The sequence below is a fragment of the Gossypium arboreum genome, chromosome 2, assembly GCF_025698485.1.
Source record: "Gossypium arboreum isolate Shixiya-1 chromosome 2, ASM2569848v2, whole genome shotgun sequence".
Classification (NCBI taxonomy): Eukaryota; Viridiplantae; Streptophyta; class Magnoliopsida; order Malvales; family Malvaceae; genus Gossypium; species Gossypium arboreum.
The window spans coordinates 113,528,266-113,542,313 of record NC_069071.1 but is presented as its reverse complement, the minus strand read 5'-3'; the positions used below and the strand labels follow the sequence as shown (position 1 = coordinate 113,542,313).

General features: G+C 30.1%; 1 protein-coding gene across 2 annotated transcripts; it reads right to left on the bottom strand.

The window, feature by feature from the left end:
- Nucleotides 1-6,200: 6,200 nt before the first annotated feature.
- Nucleotides 6,201-12,115, bottom strand: LOC108467126 (uncharacterized). 2 transcript variants are annotated; one of them, XM_017767649.2, is made up of 10 exons: nt 11,969-12,115; nt 11,782-11,857; nt 10,737-10,854; nt 10,135-10,321; nt 9,288-9,337; nt 8,997-9,087; nt 8,352-8,905; nt 7,402-7,629; nt 7,261-7,317; nt 6,201-6,786 (listed from the first exon to the last, which is right to left on the bottom strand). In XM_017767649.2, the coding sequence occupies exons 3-10, from the start codon at nt 10,794-10,796 to the stop codon at nt 6,574-6,576; spliced, it is 1,440 nt and encodes a 479-aa protein (XP_017623138.1). In that variant the 5' UTR covers nt 10,797-10,854; nt 11,782-11,857; nt 11,969-12,115; the 3' UTR covers nt 6,201-6,573. The 2 variants fall into 2 exon arrangements, with proteins under 2 accessions (XP_017623138.1, XP_017623137.1); XM_017767648.2 differs by having other exon boundaries at nt 6,201-6,792; nt 11,969-12,114.
- Nucleotides 12,116-14,048: the final 1,933 nt, after the last annotated feature.

The following is a 14,048-nucleotide window of genomic DNA, read 5'->3' as shown; positions in this document are numbered from 1 at the left end:
TTTTACCGTTTTTAGAAAGATTAAATCAAAATTTTCTTATTTTTGGGTTAAACTATAATTTTATCATATATTGACGTACAAAATTATAAAATTTAGGAGGTCTAAAACAATTCTTTTCAATTTAGGGAGGGGTTGGTTTCCTACATATTCGAAATTGAATCCAGCCAAGTTGAATTCAAGAAGTTTGAATTTGATTTGAGCTCAACTAAGTTTTATTATAGAAGTTTAACAAAAATTTGAGATAAAATCGAAATAAAAAATTTTGGTTCAATTAAGCTTGTTTATATTATTTGCCTCCTTGAACAGGAATTTTGAGCTCGAGTTTGAACTTGTTTCATATATAAATTTGGGGTTTGTATTTAAATGATAAAACTTACGGTTTGGATTTTAGGTGCATATATTAAGGGGAAAGTAGTAGTTTATTAATATTAAAATTATTATAGATATATTATAAATAAAAAGTTCAATTAAGAAATTAAATTGATGGAATAAAGGATTAAAGTAGTCAAAACTCGATTCAATTGATAGCTTGATATGCTTAAACTCAAGTTAAGGTTACCAAATTAAATTCAAATTTTTTATATGAGTATAAATGTTTCCAATTAGATTCCTTTCATATTTGTGTAACATCACGATTTCTAATTTTCATTTTTTGATACATTACTACCCATAACCCCTCCCCAACTCTTAAATAAAAGAATTATGTCTTTTAGCATACTCAAACTTATATCCTCTTGCATTGACAAGAATGTCAATATCAACTGAGCTAAGACTCGATCTACTTTCTTTTTCTTTTTTTTTTCTTAATTTAGGCTAGGTTCGTTTTTTTGTTTTTTAATTTGGGCAGGTTTGGTTTAGAAAATAAGTTTGGGCTTTTACTTTTCTCAATTTGGAAAATATCGATTTAATTAAATTTTTACTAGTTTTAAACAATCATATTAAATTAAGACAAAAAATTTAAATATCAAATTGAAAATTAAAGCTAATTCACATAGCTTGATCTTTGGAATATGAGAAGATGTTGAATGAATAAAATGAAGGGATAATATAATTTTGGCCCCTGAACTTGATAACTCAATTTACTTTGTTTTATATAAATTTTTTTTATCAATTTTAGTCTTTAAACTTAAAATTTATTTAGATTTAATAATGTGATCAGTTTTATGAAAATATGATAAAATAGAACAGACCAAAATTCAGTTTCAACAAAGAAGTTGAATCAATTATCTAAAAAAACCCATAGCTTTACCTATTGATTTCCCTAATATTTATTATTTCACTTTCCTCTGAGCCACATGGGGTTTTCACTAAAGCAACCACCATGGGCCCAAAGAGAGATCATATAATTTAAGAACAAACTCCTTAAATGGCAGAAACTGACAAGTGTGTGTGTGTAATACCTACAACAAAAGCAAAACTTAGATTGACAAATGAAAGGACACATTTCTGCCAACACTATGTACCATCCCCACTCATTAATTACATTCCTAAAAGCCAGCTAATGTAAAGCACTGAATCACACCAAAGCACATTTAATGAGATTATTTTTTTAAACAATTAACTTATTTTTTATATATAGGGTAAATTACAATACAGGTCACTTAATTATGATTTCTTTTGTTATCCAATTATAAAAGTTAAAAGTTATAGAATAGTAATTTAATTATTTAATTTTATCTTTTTTTTATCAATGGCTGGCTAACGTAAAAATAGAAATATAAAAAAATTCAAAATAGTTAAATGACTAAAAAGAATTATTAATAATTAGATAATTATTTTGTAATTTTTATAATTGGATGACAAAAAAGAAAAATCCATAATTGGATGACTATTAATGTAGTTTACCTATATATATATATATATATTTAGAGTCTAGTGAAGTTAAGCTATTAAATTGGGAGGAAACTTATATTTATAAAGGGTTCACTCATATATTTTTTAAAATGTATATTTTATTATTTTTAATTTAATATTTAATAATATTATATATTTTTATTTATTAAAATTTTATATATAAGTATCTTAACATTTTGTTTAATATTTATATTATAGTATTATATATTATTGTAAATCTAGTTTTTATGTATTATAAATTTTTCGTTAAAATTTGATAACTTAACATATTAATTAGGTTACATTTATATAAGGTACGTTGCATATGATTGACAAAAATAAGCATGTTAAGTTGAAAATTTTAATAGAAATTACATGCAACAATAATATTTGTACTAAAATTTTAAAATGAAAACGTAGGAAGATTGAATTTTTAACTTTTAAATACAAATATTAAATCTCAAATTCTGAATTATGTAAAGGGAATGTAGCATATTTTAACTTTTTTTTATATGAATGCCTGGTTGGATATCGAATTGCATAATGTTTATTATTTCAATGTGAAATTGTTTCTTTTTAAAAGCTAAACTCATAAATTGTTTTGTCATTTGTTGGAGATTGACCTGTATAAACAATGAGTAAGAAAAGAAAAGAAAATCGAATACACAAATATTTACGTGGGAAATTCCTTTGAAGAAGATAAAAATCATGAGTAAAGAAAACTTCACTAATTGACAAACCAACGAAGAGTACAAGATGAAGAAAATAAACCTAAAAGAGCAAAACCCAAAGTCTAAATATAAAACTCTATCAAAAACTCTTCACCAAATCTCACATAGGAGATATTTCACTAACTCTCTAAAATAGGGTTACAAAGATCTTTTAAATAGACTAATATTAAAGTTCTAATATGACTAAAATATTTCTAGATTAACCAGAATTCAACTGGAAAAAGATAGTAGAGTTTAACCGGGAGAAAAGAAACTCTATTTAAATTTAATACACTTTACCACTTAGTGATGATGTATATCATCTCGTTGCGACGTCATCTTTACTTCACCGTTTTAATGGTGTCGCGTTATCCCGACGATTCTCATCGTAACGTTGAGTTTGTTTCGTCTCTGATTTGTCCGGAATGCGACATAGTATGCCTTATGATATAATCAATAAGTTAAATTACAAATTTAATCAGTATATTTTAATATTTTATACTTTTCGAGTTTAACCCAGCAGCAAAAATTGGGATTGAGCATTACTGGGTTAAGTTAGGTCCAAATATGTAAAGAGAGAGCAATCAAGATTTTTATTGACAGATGATTGTTGGGCCTTAGAAAAGTTGAAAGTGATTGGCTTTTTCTTTTGGTAAAATTCGATGCCATTTTAGTGGAATGACACTTGTAAATAGATGAGTTTAACTCCAAATTCGATTACATGACATATTTTAATGGTTACCCGTTAAAGTTATAAATATAATTTAACGATTGGTCGTTAAAATTATAAGAGTGAAGTTAAAAATATATTTTTTACAGTAAGTTAAAATATATTTAAGAGAGTTAAAATATAAATTTATCATTTTATTAATGCAAAATTTTATAATTTCAAAGGATTAAACTATATATTTTTTTATTTTTGGAGAGAGCTTAAATTTTAAATTTTAAGAAGGTTTTGAATATAATTTTATCATTAAATTAATTTAAAAGTTTATAAATACTCAAAGGATTAAAAGGGTAATTTTTTATTTTTAGGGAGCCAGAGCCCTGCCTGCCTCCTCTAGCTTTGCTCTTATGTATAATCTTAATATGATGGTGGAAGCTTGTTTCAATGGAGTGGCTCTTAATTTGATTCTTCCACATCAAAGTAGCTTTTGTACAATTTGATTGTTGTCCATTAAAGTTATATGCATAATCTTAACTTGCTTTTATGATATTTGATAATGGAAGCTTCTTTTAGTGAAGTTGCTTTTCATATGATCTTTTTGTATCAAAGTAGTTTTGTCGAATTTGACGGTTGTCCATTAAAGTTATAAGCATAGTTTTAGCTTGCTTTCATGATATTTGGTGGTGGAAGCATGTTTTAGTAAAGTTACTCTTATTCTCTTCAATTTGGTTTTAGAATTTCTGGATTTTTTGAACTTTTGTTTTGTACCAGATTTGAGTCTATGAATGTTATTGAAAGTGATTCAAATACATCCTTACCCATTAAAATATAAGGGGAGATGGCTGATGGATAATTGTTAGGTTGGAGTAGTTTTGAATCGAGTTGATTCAGATTTAAAATTTCATATAAAACTCTAAAATTTAGGTTTAAGGAATAGAAATCAGTGGCTAAAGGGTTTTCATTCAACTCGTCCAAAAAAAATTACTTGCATAGTTTTCACTAAAATAATTATAACTTAAGTTTCTGAACTCGAATTGACGTATTTTAAAATGCATTACGAAGTTAAGAGAGATCTTCAATCCATAAGAAGATAACTTAACTAAAAAATGTCTAAATTCTATTTAAAAAAACATTACAAATTGATCGATATTCCAAATTTGAACTCAAATGAGTTTTTTTGTAAGAGAAGATAGGGATGGGGATGTGTAAGATATTTTTTTCATATAAGCAAATCAAAGAAGAAAGCAAGCAATTATGAGTCATAATAGCCATTATGTTTCCATTTAGTGGAACTCCCCTGTTTAGGCTGCTTCATGTTTCAATTGCCATTCTAAAGTGGTTCCAAAAGTAATTTGCAACAAAGCCGCTAAATCTATTGTATGGGTGGAAGATTTTTTTAATGTATTTTTTAAATATTTTAAATAGATATTTTAGTTTAATTTTAGTTTTTAATAAAATTTATATTATTATATATTTAAGCAAATATAGATATATTGATATACAAATATAAATTTTAAAATGGTTAAGAAAAAATTAAAATTAATTAAAAATATTAAAATCTTGATAAAAATCAAAACACATCAAAAAAATAAAATATTTCGAAATTTTAATCGAAACAAAACCTAAATACCAATTTAATTGGATGCCTCTATAAAGTGCACATAAGCTAACCAAAACTCTTACATAAACCCATCTTATTATTTGGTTCCATTAACTAAAGAATGTGGAGCGTGAAGCTTTTGGTGCTGTTTCTGGTTGCAATGATGGTGAGTTCTAGTTGCATGACAACAAGGCCGACGAGAGCCGTGATCGGCGGAATATACAGGTGGCGAGAGAAACAGCGATACCATGTTGTCAGGAAAGAAAATGCGGTTGAACGACGGAAGAACATGGTCGAGGATAGCTCGGACAAGAACATAGACAATCACCACAACATTCCAAGACAAAGGTATGATGATTGGGGCAACAATTCTCCCAACATTGGTGATGAAGGAAATGAATAGAAATCAATACCATTGAGCTATATGTGCTATATGTTGCCACGTTATTTTGAAATATGAAATTTTCTATTTAAAAAACACTAGTGTTTTAAATTAAAATCAGAATCGTTATCGGTTTTTTTAATAAGGTGTAATTGGTTATCTGTAAAATCACATTTTATAAGGAAATTTTAAAATTTCTTAAAAAAATAACAATAATGCAAAGTGAAAATTATAGTACTCTCATGATGCTCAAAATTGATACCTTAATAGCTATGCGTTATTAAAAAATTTAAAATTCAAAAATATGGAACCTAATATTTAATTATAATTTTTTGAAGCATTCATATATAATAAAGCAATTTTATTTGAATCGAAGCATATTAAATCTGTCCATGCTTACATATAATTACTTGTTAACGAGAAAGGGCTTTCAACCTTTTTATCCTACCTTCTTCATTGCAATTTTTATAATAATTTCATTATATGTTTAGATTATATTTGCTCTTTTTTGACATAATATCTAAAACTATCATAGTTTTCTCTAACACATAAATAAGAGGATAATACACTTCAGAACACTGGAACCTAACGTCATCCTATATTAACAATAATGTTCATGTTAATCGAGTTAAGACTCAATCGAGTATTGACCACATATCTTAATACTTCTGAATTATTAAAATAAAAATATGGGTAAATTGTAAACTACTCCCTTATATTTACTTAAAATTACATTTTGATATGAAAAATTACTTTATAATCACTAACAGTATTGACTTATAACATCATAAACACTCAACCACTAACTCAAGTTATGTTTAACTTTAAAATCAAATTGTGTAACTTCTTTCAAAGACTCGAGAAGAAAAATGATGATTGGATCTGTCCAAAGCCCGAGTTCTCTAGACTCGGTTATCTACTTAATCTGGTAAACTTAATATAGGATAATTCGATCCCACCCATAAACAAGCCTGAAAAGAGGCATTTTCTATCAAACGAGAAGACAAATTTCCAGCAAAAGAGAAGGCAAAAGGAAACAAATTCCATAACCATAACTGCTTCAAATGCAATTACAGACACCGGAATTTTCGAGTTTCGAACTAAAACTGAAGCTTGTGCACAAAATATGTAAGTAAAACATATTGTTTAAACATCAGTTTAGCCATATTCCTGGCTATTAAAATTGCTAAAAGTTGTGTTTCTTTTACCTTGTTGCAACATTTACCAGATATTTCCTACTGGTCTGGGAACATATTTATATGTGCAGATTGCGATAGGTGTTAAAAGAGGGGGACTGTTAGGAGAAAAAACACGGCTTCTTTACAACTAAAACTCGAATTGCAGCTTTGATTCGCTGCAAATCGACTGAAAATGCACTACTTCAATTACACTTCTTTCCGCGTAGGTTTCTCCCGTGAGTGTTGATTGGAGTGCCTTTAGTTGTTGTCGATTGTTTGGATGAAGGATCGGAATTGATGGATGAAAGATTTGGGCTGCGAGCCTTTGGGTATGGATGAATGGTTGCAAGTTCACGGATACGGCATACCACTGTCTTTGGTAACGGACGTACATAATGCTTCACGTTAGTCTCACCCTGCAACTAACGTTTAAAACAATGATTGTAATTGCACCATATATAAACTGTTCTTAGTAAAACACAATATGATCATGAAGAAAAATTGTCCTACTGACATAGCAGTGAGTGGACCACTTAATTAGGCAGATCAAATCAATTTGGATTGAGTCAGTTTTAAGTTTTGAAATTGTTAGGTCATGTCGATTTTGTTCATTTTTGAGTTCGGGTCATTTTGGGTTGGAGTCGTTTCAGGTTGGGTTTGGTCATGTACACTTAGGTCTTTTTGGGTTAATTGTTTGAGTCATTCCAAGTTCAAAGGGTTCAGATTGTTGACTTTTTATAGTCAAACAAGGTAGAGTCGGGTTAATCAAATCAGGTTCTTGGAATCAGACTAGAAGTGGTAAGTCCAATAAGGAGTAATGTAACTCGAAACAATAATTTGCATATGAAAGTGCAAATAAAGAAGGAAAAAACGAACAACGGGAAGCTAACCTCTTTCCTGTTGTGTTTATGAGCAGAGCTAGATCTTAGAAGGTTTCGCCATTTGTCCTGTAGAGGGAGATCCGTATTTAAAAATAATTTGAGTATGAAAACATGGGGAAAACTATATGGTTGGATAAAGCAGTGAGGTACCCTTAGATCAACAGGTGTCCGGTAAGCAGACGATGCAAATAGAAGCTTTTTAATATCGGTCCATCTTCCAACACCATATTGAGCAATTCCATCAACTAACTTAATCACCTCCGCAAGAGTCCACATCCTTTGATGCTTCCTCCTATCACAAGCCGTTTTGGATCTTTTGGTTCTCTTACACTCATCTTCAGATTCAGATGCTGAAAGCTCACAATCAGATCCAAACTCCTGCAAAGAAAACGAGAAAAATAATCACACTGAAGGAAGTACGATTTACTACTTCCAAAGCTGCAAAACATAAAACGAAAATCAAGGAATGAGAATGCCATCTCCTTGTGCAAGTGAGAACAACAGTATCACATCCTCAGTAGTCACTTATTTTATTCTAGCTCAAAGTTTGCATATAAGAAAATCTAATATCATAAAGTTCTCCATACAATTTACAAAAGGTTCCATACAGCATGTATCAATGCAGATATGATACCATAATAAATTTCTATACTAAAATACAGCAGAATAACCCTACCAAGATGTCAACAAATATGTGTTACCAGAAGGCAGTGAAGATTTTTAAAAACCATTTCCTTACATTTAATGTTTTAACTAAGGTTTTCAGAACTGGACCAGTGGTCGAACCAGTCAGTGCACCAGTTCACCGCCCCGATAAAAAATCATTAAAAACTCATTAAACCAGTTTCAGTCCAACCATCTGGACTAGTTCTGAAAACCATGGTTTTAACATGTATTTGTGGGAAATATCACCAATTTGCAACTAGAATTTACAATATTTGTTTTTATTCCTCGATACTCTGTGGTTCTCTAGGTTTCATGGCAACCACACAGCAATCAAGGCCGATATCTAAATAAATGAAAATGATGAATAAAAACATAAACAAGCAACTGAAGTGAGAGATAAGAGAGAGAAAAGAGCAGAAAAGTGGCAGTTCTACCATTTTTGGCATAATTTTCTTGGGACGTCCTCTTCTTGGTTGGGATTCAGATGGGATTTGTGAAAATTCTTCTTGTGATCTGACTTTAAGGCACTTGTTCTTCCCAGAAGTAGTAGAATTTCTAGAAAATTCCTCAATATACCTCTTAGTAGGTTTCCGAAGTCTCTTCTGTCGGAGAAGAGTGCCACCTTTTGTTACTTTAACAGAGCTTTTTACTTTCTTATTAGACACTATAAAACTTACTAAAGGTTTTTCATCATCAGACTCGACAAAATCTTGCCCATGTTCTTTACTAGGACGAATGGTTTCCATAACTGGAGCCTGACACCCACATTCGCTCCTAATGGTATGATGTATATCACAATTGACCATCTTCCCAAGCACACCATTCTTGCTGTTGGATTCTTGAACAGTTACAATCGATGATTCTGACATGCCACCAACACTATTACTACTTCCACCAGGTGAATGACTTTCAGAACTTGAGTTACGCAAATTTGATCCTTCGTAAGGGCCACAGTCCAATTCAGAGAACTTTTCTGGAAATTCAATATCTTAACCAGAAAAAGAAAAAGAGGGAACATAAATAAGAGCATCCTGTGTTATAGAACATAGCTGATAGACAATTAACAAAAGAAGACTCACCCAAAAGAAAATCTTCACATGCACTGGAGAGATCATGTGCTGCTTGAATATCATCCACTTCATCAACTTCATCCAGCAATCCATCAAGAACCTATTAGAGCAGTATTTCATCAGATATAAGCATACCACATATGCAGGATTGTATATAGAACACAACCTTCAAAAGAAAACAAATAAAAGGGGAAGCAATAACAAGCATTTATAAAGCATAAGACAGAAAATATAAGGAAAGTAATGCATCAAACATGAATTGGATATGACATGACAGCCTCAGGACTAAGTAATACATACTTCAAGCTTCAAATCATCTCCTCCTTGACCGTGGATAGAATCCAGCCCACCTTATCAAGAAGAAAAGTTTTAACAGCATCAGAAGAAAAACTCAGAAAATAAAAAGCTGAACAACAGCATTTCTTGTGTTCGACAAAGGAATATAGAGTTAGTGTCTAGTTTCTACTAGTTCATTCTCACATACTTTAGTGCAATATTTGAGAAACATATGTCTAACAGCAAATAAGCACCAAATCTTGGAATGCTACTCAAGGATAATCCCCACATGCCTTTGACTCATAAGCTTTCATGTCCTGAGATGATTATGACCATTCATTACTTGAAATCAAGTCTTAGAACATCTAGTCCAAAACTGTCCTGGCACAACTCAGAACTTTCTGGACTTTAAACAATTAATGCTAACTTTTGAGTTATCCAGACCAACTAATTGGATAAAATTAATAAAAACATATACTAAGCAGGATTAATTAGTTCAATCAATTTAGAGATAAAAAGCTCAATAACCCCGGAAGCATTTATTTTAACCAGTTCAAAGCACAATATATGTCGTTTGTGCATGTGCAGAACAAAGGGCACAGAAATTTTATGCTCAAATCATTCTACAAAAGAATGTTAGCAAGTTCATGCATCTAGAATGCACTGTTTTCATTTTTCTGTCCCTGGAAAATAGCCACACACTTCGTTTTTAAAGGGATGAGACTGAACCCTCAAAGAGTACTTATTGAACACTGTCAATACTTCTACATGATGCCACTGACAACTTAGAAACACTTCAAGGATCGTCTTCCTTTTCTGTCTAAACAACAGCATCAGTAAAAAGAGCAGTGAAAAGCTATTAGAGAATTACCAGAACCAATTTTCCAGCCATAATCAAAAGCACAAGAGAAGTCCTCCATTTTCAAGTGTTTTTCTATATTCTCCTTCCCAAAACAAAAGACTCTGTCTACCGAGACATGTTCACTTTTGGGTTCCACGAGTAAATGCTCAACCTCAGTTGCTTCATCTTTCAAGCCAGGGCCAAGGGATTCATCAACCTATATCCAGACAACACAAGCAGGAGGAGAGGGCGAGGGGGCATTGTATAATTTATCAAATTTCATGCTTATTTAAGGAGAATGTCATAAGTAAAAAGATGTGGAGGGAAGACCAAGACTGTAAAAGGTCACTAAGCATCAATTTAAAAAAAAAAAAAGGAGGCAAAACAAAGAAACATTAAAATAAGCATTAAATAATTGAAAATTGATTTTTCCTTTTAAGAAGATACCTCAGGTACTCCCAAAAATTATTGGATCAAATTTCATAATTAAATAAAAGGCATGCATTGCATTGCTCTGCAAGTTGCAAAACCTAAGGATAGGGAGTCATGGACTCATGAAACACATAAGATTTTCAAATATTGAAGCTAATGGTAAATCCACAAATAAAAAAGGTTAAAGAACAGTTTCTTACCCTTTGACGTTTTGCATCAGCAGGCTTCTTTATCAAATGCGGTTTCCTCTCAGTTCTCATTTTATAACCTTAACTTGTACTACAATTCAAGACCTGCATTCATGTTTCCAGTTTTTCCCTACATCAAATGGAAAGAAATTGATAAAATTATTGTCCTTGGGACATCAAAAAATAGTTGACTTAACAAATCCAGGCAAAATGGCAAACAGACATTCACAATTCCACTAATTAACTTCAAGGAAGGAATTTTAAATAAACAAACACTTTTGAGTTAATCATCAATATAGTACTCAGTATCGTACTTGTGTACCTTCACTTTGTCATACTTTTGTTTAAGGTAATACATATTTATATAAACTTTGGTGCGTTAATAATTCATGCTATATAGATTTTGACTAGTTCATGAATTCCTGTCATGTTTGTATTATAATTTGTGTCCTCTAGTATTTTAATTTCTTTTCCCCATGTAATGTAATTGTATAGTGTTCTAAGTTGCTATAGACCTTATATTCTCACCTGCATCAGAAATTATAACCTTTAAAGAGACTAATTAGTACAACAAAATATCAACAAGCCAATGAAGATTCTAGCCATGATACAAATTTACAATAAACAAAAATCCCAGAATACTAAAAGATGAAAATGATAAACTTCAAGTCTATAAATTTCAACTAGTAATCTAACATTTAAAAAAATTTCATGAACTGCAAGTAGAATTTCAAATAAAAAACGATTTTGCAATTTCAATACCTAACATTCCTTAGATAAATATAATATATACATATACATACAAAGAGCCTACTCTAGCTGCTTAGCTCAGCTAAATTTTAAAATTTTCATTTCCTAATCTCGCGAAAAAAAAAGGAACAAAAAAAAATTTGAAGAAGCTTATCCACTTTACTAAAACATGAAAACCGACGAGACAAAAAAAAAATCCAAACAAATTTTCTTTTCCGTTTTCTTTTTCCCGGTGTTTTCTCAGTAACCAAACAAACACTAAAATCGCAAGCTGTTAAACTAAGGGGAAAAAAAAAACTAAACATACCTCATTTCATCTGTAAACAACACGGCAACCACTTATCACTCTCCGATCTACTTAATTTCCAGCTCAAAACAGAAGCCTTTAATAAAAGTATAAAAGAAAAAAGGAACACAAATTCAAGATCTGATATAATATATGAAAACAAATAAAAAATCTCAATTTAAAAAAAAACAAAGGAAAAAAACCTGACCTTTGAGATCAAGATAAAGAGAGAGTGTTCAGTGAAAATAAAAATAAAATTAAATAAGCGAATGTTCGAAAGAGTAAAGCTTAAAACCGCCAAGAAATAAAAAAAAATGATGAAAAAGTAAAAAAAAAAAGTATATATAACGGAATCGAAACGGATTTTTATTTTACTGAACATTGAGGAATGTTATGGTTTAATTCAGTTTTAGTCCTTCTACTTCCTTCTATTTTAATTTGACTTAATTTATAGGTTAAAATCTACTCTAAATTCTTTAATATTTTTATATTTGTAATTTAATCCCTATATTGTTACTTTTTGAAATTTAGTTCTCTACTTTTTGAATTTTCAAAAGTTAGGTCCAATTTGTTTACATTATGAAAATTCATTTATTAAATTCATTGATGTGATATTTTGAAATAACAAAAATATTTATTTGGTGGCCATGTAACAAAAGAAGTTTAACAAGGGTAACAATCGAACTTGAATTTCTAAATCTGAAAAATAAAGATTAATTTTCTTAAAATAAAAAGAAGTGGGATTAAATTCTAAATATAGGAAAAGTACGAAAACTTAGGATATATTTTAACCTTATCTGTATAATATTATTCAGCCGCACAATGAAAATTTAGTCACCTAATTATATTTTTTTTTGTTATTCAATCATGAAAAGTTACAAAATAGTCACTTAATTATTTAATTTTTCCATTTTTGATCACCTAACTATCTTGGATTGTTGAACGCTTTCATTTTTATGTTAGTCAGTTGGTGACAAAAAAAGATAAAATTGAATAATTTGACAACTATTTTCTAACTTTTCATAGTCAAGTGACCAAAAAAGAAAAAGAAAATAATTAGATGACCTCTACCATAATTTACCCATGATAAATTTACAAGACAATTGAGTGTTTTTTTTCAAAAAAATCCACATCATCTAACTATGTTATCAATTTGAATTCAGAAATAGAGAACTAAACTATGTGAAATTATAGTAAAGAGATTAAACTTAAATTATAACATAAAAGGAGGACTAAATTATAATTAAACATTTTTTTGGTTTAAGTGGGTAATATAAAGTGCCTGTCATGTCCGGGGATTCCTTGTCTGTGACGGTGACCCACAAAAAACAAAGTACTGTATGATTTTTTCTGTATATTATTGCATTGTGTAGTGTGTACGTAGTAATTTTTTTGACGGTGATGTAATAGGCGTTAGATGTGCAAAAAAGGCGTGTTTGGAAGCGAGTAAATGCGGCAACTTGATGTGTTTGGCTTTGGGCTTTGGATGTAAGTTGATCGGCTCAGCCCATGGAATAAACCCTTTTGGGGATAGCTAATCTTCGAATCCCAAAGCTGACGTTTGGATGTTCTCTAAGCCACCCACTTGGCCACTCACCGGCTCGACTTGGCCTTTCGAGGTTTTTGTGGGACCCAACTCAGTGGAGGACTACCAAAATTAAAATATTGATTTATACGTTTCGAACTTGTTCTAAAATAACTTCATTTTTAATTTTTTTCTTAATATTTTATTATAGTGAACAATAATTTTAATTTTAATTTTAATTAACTAATCTTAATATAAATTTATTATATATATTCAAGCTAATCTCATATGTAAAACTTTACTTTGACTTGCCCCAAAACCAAAATTTACAATAAAAAAATTTTCAACCTTATTAAATTAAATCAAATCGAAACTTATTTGAGTTCGAATATTTTACCAGCTCCAATTGAGATAATCAATTCTACATTAATTTTAATCGTACTAATTAGTTGACATTGTTTTAGTAGTGAATTGATACATTCAACACCAATTCTCCTTTAAATGAGGTGTAATGTGATGATTACTCACTTCGTCCTTTAATTATGTGATTAGAATTCAATCTCTACTAATGAAAATAAAACACATTTTATGACTAGTTATTTGCTTCGAAAAACACCGGCAACAAGGGATTAGTCACTACTCTTAATGGTAGTTACCATAAGTACGACCAAAAAAATAGAAAAAACTCCAACTCTCCTTTTTCTAGCATCAGATACTTTTCCTCGTTTATTTTAGATCTTTATTTTTGAAATTTATTGTTGAA

Excerpts from the sequence above, each read along its gene's own strand:
- LOC108467126 (XM_017767648.2), bottom strand. The coding sequence starts at position 10,796 with ATGAGAACTGAGAGGAAACCGCATTTGATAAAGAAGCCTGCTGATGCA. Across the intron at positions 10,322-10,736 it reads CTGATGCAAAACGTCAAAGG|GTTGATGAATCCCTTGGCCC; the intron begins GTAAGAAACTGT and ends GTCTGGATATAG. Across the intron at positions 9,338-10,134 it reads TGGCTGGAAAATTGGTTCTG|GTGGGCTGGATTCTATCCAC; the intron begins GTAATTCTCTAA and ends CTTCTTGATAAG.